This window comes from Phocoena sinus, chromosome 5 (genome assembly GCF_008692025.1).
Source record: "Phocoena sinus isolate mPhoSin1 chromosome 5, mPhoSin1.pri, whole genome shotgun sequence".
Taxonomy (NCBI): domain Eukaryota; kingdom Metazoa; phylum Chordata; class Mammalia; order Artiodactyla; family Phocoenidae; genus Phocoena; species Phocoena sinus.
The window spans coordinates 365180-373238 of record NC_045767.1 but is presented as its reverse complement, the minus strand read 5'-3'; the positions used below and the strand labels follow the sequence as shown (position 1 = coordinate 373238).

Genomic DNA, 8059 nt, shown 5'->3' with positions numbered 1-8059 from the left:
GACGCGCTCCCGCCCCTGCGTCGCGGCGTCGGGCGGAAGCTGGTGCGGTTCGCGGCCGGCGGTTGCCGAGTGGACCCGGACGCGGCTGGACGCCGAGCCTTCTGTCCGGCGCCCGCCGCGGGCCGCCACCATGTCGCTGCTGCAGTCTGCGCTCGACTTCCTGGCCGGCCCGGGCTCCCTGGGTGGTGCTGCCGGCCGCGACCAGACTGATTTCGTGGGGCAGACGGTGGAGATGGGCGAGCTGCGGCTGCGGGTGCGGCGGGTCCTGGCCGAAGGTGAAGCCGGGGCCGGTGGCATGGGCCCGGCCGGGGGAGGGTCAGGGCCGGGGGAGAATGGCCGCGGCGGGGAGGGTCACGGCCGGCCGGGAGGCCACTGCTGAGGGTGAGGCCGGCCTAAGGTTGGGCACTTCCTTGTTGGAGGCTTGGGGTCAGGCCGGGGCAAGGTAGTCTTGGCGGCAGGTGTGGGCTGACCCGCGGCCGGAGCGGAGGCTGTGGCGGCGGGAAGGAATGGTGGGCAGGCGGGGCCTGGAGCGAGTGGCCACAGTAGAGGCGGAGCGAGGGGGCCCCCGCACGGCTGAAGGCTGGAGTCCGGAGGCGGGCGGTGCGGCGGCGTGGGTCTAAGTCGTGGTCCTTCCCTCGCATGGAGGGCGGTAGTGGGGCAGTGGACGTAGGGCTGGCCCTCCTCGGGTGACAGGAACTCCGGCGTGGGTGACCGTAGTCCTACCCTGCTTGGGTGTTGGGACAGACAGCAGCGCAGTGTCCGGTAGCCGGGCTTCCTCTCTTACCACCTGAGCGTCCCGCTCCCCGACCTCTGTGTGAAATCCCACGGAAGTTACTGCAAGCTGAGCCAACAGGTGTGATCGGAACAGAACCTTGCAGGGTGGGCTGGTCCATCTTTAGTCGGCTGTGTTTCCGCGTGCTCTCTCTAGCTTCCTGAACGTCCTCTCCCTTCTTCACCCAGAATTTATCACCAGTGTTGGCGCAGTCCTAGTTCCTCATCTGGGTTTTTCTGTTTTGTCTGGCATGGCAGATTTCCCTAGCCCTGGTGCTTACCAGCTAAACACAGCTGGCTTTGGGGCTGGTGCTGAAGCAGAAATGTATCCCCTGCGTTAGCACTCTTGCCTCTGTTTGTGCTGCATTTGAGGTGGGAAACTGGCTGACTGTTCTGGTGCCCTCATTCCTAAAGGCCTGAGGTGATGTTCTGGCCTTAGCATCAGAACACACTTTTCCTCCACTGTCAGAAACGAAGAGATTTTGGGTGTGATTTAGTGAGAAAACATCAGGCTCTTCTTTCAGAGGTAGGGGCCAGTATCTCTAGTAATGAGAGTTCTCCCAGATCAATTCACTTATTCTGAAAATACCAGGCAAGTATTTTGATTCTTTTAAGAAATTCACAGGGGACGGTACATGGTTTCTGCCTTGTGGAAGTTCAAGTAAGACACAGGCTTTGATGACCAAAGGACAGCGCAGTGCAGGGGATCCTCTGGGTGGATAGACAGAGGGCGCAGCTGAGGTGGGAGGGTGAGGATGCATCCCTGCTGGGTGCAGTGGCAGGGCCAGGGGGAGGAGGGGTGGGATGGGAGGTGGGTCACGGAGAGAAGGAAGCTCTTGCCTGTGGCTTAACACCCAGGATGAAGAACAAGGTTAGGGGAGCAGCCACTGTGGCTGTGCAGAGCACCTGTTCCCTTTGCTCTCTGGGCATGTCAGGAGCTGAAAGTCACCACTGCGATTAGCAACTGTAGATTTCCTCTCCTTAAACTGAACTGGCAGCTCACAGCTTCTAAAGCTTGTGAAGCCTTTTTCTGAACTGGAATGGTAAGAAACCTGTATGAAGTCGTTCACATAAAATAGCAACCTTAGAATATAAGCTGTGGGAAACCAGGCTGTCTTGCATAAATATGGGGAAGGTCCCAAACCCCAAACCCTTGGGTACCTATGTTGACAATTCCAGAATTCTTCAGGTTTTAGAAAGATAGTGTGTATCCTGTATGTCCTGGGATACTGCCGCGGGAGTTGGGAAAGTGTCACATAATCAAGTGTGTTACTATATCTGTAATTAAATAAGTAAGCATCCTCACTGTGGGATAATTAAGTCTTCAAATAGCCTCACATCAGTTCATGTCAGGTGTTGCCCCAGGTGAGTTTATAATAGATCAGGTTTTGCTATCAAATGATTTAGGAAAAAAACATTGGTTTTCATAGCTTTTTGGAATTTGCACTTGTCTGAAATGGGTTATTGGGCAGAACTGTGGGTCGGGTGATCCAGATAGCTTTCTAACCTTTTCAAAATTTGTTCTAAATTTTCACTTTCTTAAAGCAAATTACTGGGAGTCCCCACAACGTCAGAGATGCCCAGTCCAAGTGGGCTTCAGGATGCGTTCTGCGTGTCGTCTTGTTTCGGATTCTGTATGCGCATGCTTTCTTCTGCCGGAAAGGATAACGGGGCTGGATCGCTACTGCTTAGGAGCATTTGGTCCCTCGGGCAGCCCAGCTCTGTAGGGCTGCTTTGCTCTGTGGACTCACTCCCGTGAGATGGGCTCTTCTCTGCCAGGGAGGGTTCCGAGGGGACGTTTCCTCTTCGGACACTGCAGAGCACAGATAGCCAGGATCTTTGCAGCAGGGGCTTAGGCTCGGTGGCTGGTTGTGGCCATCGGGACGAGGTGGCCCACGTCTTGTGCCTGAGTGATCGCCCTCTCGGCCAGCCCACCTGACCCTTCACTGGCACGTTGGCAGCTTTAAGGTCAGCCTTTAACCATGGTGATAGCACCCAGCATAAAGCAGTAATAATCACCATAGCAGTACTTATGGGGTCCTGGCTACTTGGGGGGCACAGTCCCTGGTGCTTCATGTGGATTGTGATCATGGTGGTGCTGAGGTCGGGGCCGTCGGGAGCTTGCCAGTGCCCCCGGGGGGTGATGGTGGAATCGTGGTGGTGCTGAGGTCGGGGCCGTCGGGAGCTTGCCAGTGCCCCCGGGGGGTGATGGTGGAGTCGTGGTGGTGCTGAGGTCGGGGCCGTCGGGAGCTTGCCAGTGCCCCCGGGGGGTGATGGTGGAATCGTGGTGGTGCTGAGGTCGGGGCCGTCGGGAGCTTGCCAGTGCCCCCGGGGGGTGATGGTGGAGTCGTGGTGGTGCTGAGGTCGGGGCCGTCGGGAGCTTGCCAGTGCCCCCGGGGGGTGATGGTGGAGTCGTGGTGGTGCTGAGGTCGGGGCCGTCGGGAGCTTGCCAGTGCCCCCGGGGGGTGATGGTGGAGTCGTGGTGGTGCTGAGGTCGGGGCCGTCGGGAGCTTGCCAGTGCCCCCGGGGGGTGATGGTGGAGTCGTGGTGGTGCTGAGGTCGGGGCCGTCGGGAGCTTGCCAGTGCCCCCGGGGGGTGATGGTGGAGTTGGGCGGCAGCTCAGGGAGGCTCTGGTCCCGGGAAAAGCCTGGGTCGTCTTAGGTGTGTCCCGGAGGGATAAGTGTCCAGAGGAGATCAAGGTAAGAGAAGCTGCCGGAGTGGTGCCGCTGGGGGGCCAGGTGGGAGCCGAGCACGGAGGCCGCCACTGGCTTTGCCCTGCCCGCTGGGCGCCTGTGGTGCCAGGCCTGCGGTACTTCTCCAGTGCGTGTCTGTCTGCCGGCACATGGAGCGGGACACTGGGGAGGTGGCCCTGGGGCCGGACACTTCGGGAGTGTCTTCCGGGGAGGGTCCTGGGATGGGGACGTCTCTCTGTAGGGTAGGTAGTGATCACGTGTGTGCAGTGGAGCTCCTGGAATTCTGCTCTGTAGGGGTGTCTGCTTCTTACCAGCAATGCTGAGGGAAAACGTGTTAAGATCACCCGGCCTGCTTCCCATGCTGCTGCCCCACCTGGCCTGGTGCTTGCTGTCCTGCCAGCAGTGCCCCACCTCGCCTGCCCCTGTCTGACCCTGCGCTGTGGGAGGGACAGTCACCGGCCTCCTCGGAGGCCCTGCCGGACTCCAGCCTCCCCACATCCTCCTCATTGTAGTGGATAAAAGTGGTATCTAGTTCTGTTGGTTTGCGCTTCTCTGATGGGTGAGTTTGAGCTTATTTCAGTGCCTGTTAGCTGTTCTGGCTCCCCTTCAGGAATTGCACGGCCACGTGCTGTGCCTATTTTCTTTTATTGAAAATAATTTGAATTGCGTCATTCACCTGGGGTGATGGACTTCAGGTGCTTTGACAGATGCATGCACCTGTGTAGCAGATGGCTGCGCAGAAAGTTGTCACCCCAGAAAGCCTCTGGGCCCCAGTCACCCTCCCGGCTAGGCGCTTGCTGGCTCTGAGTCCCCTCTTCTGGGACAGCGTGTCTCTGGCGTCGCGCCTGGGTGCTCTCACCGGCGGCCTCATGGTTTTGAAGTTTGGTTCCCCTTTCTGCTGCAGTTTGCTGTCCCTCCCCTGCCATGGACCTTTGGGTGTTCCCATTTGGGGCTATTGTGAATAAAGTTGCCAACGACATTTTTTATGAGGTTTTTGTGTGTTTTCCTTTCTCTTGGGTAAAATGCCCAGGAGTGGAGTGCGGGCTTTTAGGTGGGATGTAGGGTTAGCTTCAGATGAAATGGCCAAACCCTCTCCACCGTGGCTGCACCAGCTTCCGCCCCACCAGCTCGTGAGTGCCTGTCGTTGTGGTTATACCCGTTCTCGAGAGGGTGCAGTGGTCAAATCTGCATTTTCCCCGTGATACTGTCCAACACCTTTTCACCCGCTTATTAGCCAGTCGTGTATCTTTTCTGTGTGTGAAATGTTTGTTAAAATCTTCTTTCCAATTTTTATTGGGCAGGAGTTGTGGGAGTTTCTTATTATTCTGGATCTGAGTCCTGTTTTTATATAATACACGCACGGGCACGCATGCACGCGCACCCCCCCCCCCCGGCATATGTGGGGAAGAGGAGGTCAGCCATTTCCCGATTCCAGAACATACACGGTAATGACTGTGTAGGGCACTGTCTTAGCAGTGCCCAACATGGCATTCCTTCATGCGTTTTATACGCTAGTGTTACTATTTTTACGTAGACTTAATTTTGAGGTCATCATAGACTTACGTGCAGTTGTAAGAAAAGGTACGGAGAGGTCTGCGTACACTGCCCGTTCCCACTGTGGCAGCATCTGGAAAAACTGGAGTTGCCATCACAACCAGGATTGCATGTGTCCATCCCCACAAGGGTCCCTCGTGCCTTTCCCAGCCAGATGCCCCTCCTGGACCCCTGGAAAGCACTAATCTGTCCTCCTCTGTAATTTGTCCTTTGAAGAATGCTGTATAAGCGAAATCACACATCATGCAGCCTCTTGGAACTGGCTTTTTTCACTCCGCATGATTGTCTGGGGAGCCATCCAGGTTGTTGTGTCTGTAACTAGTTCCTTTTTATTTCTGCAGAGCACTCCGTGGTGTGGATGTACCGTAGTTTGCTCAGCCATTCACCCACTGAAGCACATCTGGGTTGTTCCCGGTTTTTTGGTTATTTGAAATAAAGCTGCTGTAAACATTCGTGTACAGGTTTTTGTGTGGCTGTGTTTTCATTTTTCTGGAATAAATGCCCAGGTGCTGGGTCACATGGCAGTTGCATGTTTTGTTTTTTAGAAAACTACCAACCCGTTTTCCAGAGCGGCTGTGCTATTTTCACATTCCCATCAGCAGTGGCCGAGTGTCTTAGTCTGCTCGGGCTGCTGTACAAACTGCAGGCAAGGTGGTGTAAACAACAAGTTCATTTTCATTATTGTGGGGGCTTGGAGTCTGAGACCAAGGTGCTGGCAGGGCCTCTGGTGAGGTCTTTTCCCTCGGCTGTTCTGGTGTCTCCTCTTCTTCTAAGGACTCTAGTCCTGTTGGGTCAGGGCTTTAACTTTATCTCCCTAAATGCCCTCTGTCCAGATACAGTCACATTGGGGGCGCGTAGAGCTTCAACACGTGACTTCTGGGGGGACACAGCTGAGTCCATTACAAAGCGTGATGAGTTTCTCTGAGTCTTTGCCAGTATTTTGTGTTGTGTTTTCATTTGATCATTCAGCAGGTGTGTAGTGGTAGCTCACTGGGGCTTTAATTTGTGTTTCCCTAAAGGCTAAGGCCGTGCTTATTTCCACCTCCCACCCTCATAGGAGAAACGTCTCTGTGCCTTCTGCCTGTTTTCAAATCGTCTTTCGTTGCTGAGTTTTGAGAGCTCGTTGTATGTTGTAGATACGAGTCCACTGTCAGATGTGGTTTGCAGGTGTTTTCTCTCAGGCTGCAGCTTGTCTTCCAGCCTCTGAACAGGGTCTGTTGTGGATCTAAAGCTTTAACTTTCAGGAAGTCTATTCTATCACTTTTCCTTCCTGAATCCTGCTTTTGCTGTCAAGTCTGAGAACTCTTTCCCAAGCTCTGCGTCTCCAGGATTTCTCTCCTGTGCTGTCCCATGGTTTTGCATTTGTATGCTCTGAGTTGATTGTCGTGTAAGGTGTAAAGTTTAGATTGAAGTTCTTTGTTTTGCCTGGAGCTGTCCAATTGCTCCAGCACCGTTTATTGAAAAAACAGTGCTTCTAACATGGAATTGCTTTTGCATCTTTGTCAGAAATCATTTGGGCATATTTGTGGGGCTCTATTTCTGGGGTTTTTCTCTTTTGTTCTGTTGCTCTGTCCCTCCACCAGTGCCACACGGTCTTGATTACTGTAGCTATACCACAAAATTTGAAATTGGGTTTTTTTTTAAATAGGAAAAATTTCAAAAATGCAGAAAAGTAGAAAGAATAACAACAGAACAGACACCTTTGTCCCTGCTCTCCAGAATGAATAAACGGTAGCTTTTTAAAAAGTCGTATTTGGTTCCAGACTTTTTCTAAACAGTGAAGCATCACAGATGTTGTTAAGGGTTCTGTTGACCCCCTACCCTCTGGTTGCATTTCTCTGTTTCTCTTCAGAGGCAGCCACCACCGTGAATTTATGGCATGTACTTCCTGCTCATCTCTTGTTTCCTTTGCATGTGCTGTGTTCACAGGCAATGCATAGTCCTGCTTTTCGGGGTGTTAAATACAATACAACTGACTGTGTTGTTGTTTATTTTAAAAATTTATTTATTTTATTTATTTATTTTTGGCTGCATTGGGTCTTCGTTGCTGTGCGTGGGCTTTCTCTAGTTGCGGTGAGTGGGGGCTACTCTGTTGCCGTGTGCGGGCTTCTCATTGTGTGGCTTCTCTTGTTGCGGAGCACGGGCTGTAGGTGCGCAGGCTTCAGTAGTTGTGGCACGCGGGCTCAGTAGTTGTGTCCCGTGGACTCTAGAGCACAGGCTCAGTAGTTGTGGCGCACGGGCTTAGTTGCTCCACAACATGTGGGATTTTCCCCGGACCAGGGCTCGAACCCGTGTCCCCTGCATTGACAGGTGGATTCTTAACCACTGCGCCACCAGGGAAGCCCGTGACTGCGTTTTAATAGCTGAAGAGTTTGTTGTCGTGATCTCATTTGCTCGGCACACATTTCCGATTGCCCACTATATGTCAGACTCTGTCCTGAGTGCTGGTGACACGAACAAGCTGGATGACATTTCTGCCTACTGAGCTTGCAGCCTAGTGGGAGAGACAGTAAACAGGTATCCAAATGAATGTGTAGTAGAGCGTCAGGTATTGGAAAGTGCTGGGAAGAAGGAAGGGCGTCAGGGATAGGCCGTGGCTGGGACAGGACTGAGCCAGGCAGGTGATGCGGAGCAGAGCTGGAGTGGCGAGAGGGGGAGCTGGGCCAGCGTCCGGGCGAGGGTGCCCGTGCAGGGCTGCGGCGAGTGGAATGGCCCTGGGTAGCAGTGGGCTTGGTGTGCTGGAGGAAGCATGGTAGTGTGGGTGCGGCCGCAGCCGAGAGGACCAGTGCTGGGGCTGGGCAGAGGCCAGGAGATGTTCCAGAGGACCTGTGGCCTTGCTGCGGTGGCCCTCCGGTCCTGGAGGTTTTGGCAGTGTCCTTAGGATTGTTTGCTTTACGGGCTTAGCATCTGCAAGCAAGACCGGCTTTAGTTCTTCCTTTCTGACCTTCCTGCTCTTTATTCTTCTAGCTTTCTTTCTCTGATTAGGCTCTCCAGCAAAATGTCATATTGCGCTCTGAGAGCAGCAGACATCCTTGTGTTGT

At 54.1% G+C, this 8059-nt stretch overlaps 1 protein-coding gene across 4 annotated transcripts in view; it reads left to right on the top strand.

Annotated features, from left to right (window-relative positions):
- Positions 1-13: 13 nt before the first annotated feature.
- The window catches only part of GAK (cyclin G associated kinase), a 51094-nt gene continuing 43048 nt past the window's right edge, over positions 14-8059 (top strand). For 3 of the 4 annotated variants that reach the window (XM_032632438.1, XM_032632436.1, XM_032632437.1), the window contains exon 1: positions 14-275. In XM_032632438.1, coding sequence (XP_032488329.1) covers positions 131-275 — 145 coding nt within the window. In that variant the 5' untranslated portion in view covers positions 14-130. The remainder of the gene's footprint in view (positions 276-8059) is intronic. The other variant, XM_032632435.1, reaches the window with a different exon arrangement.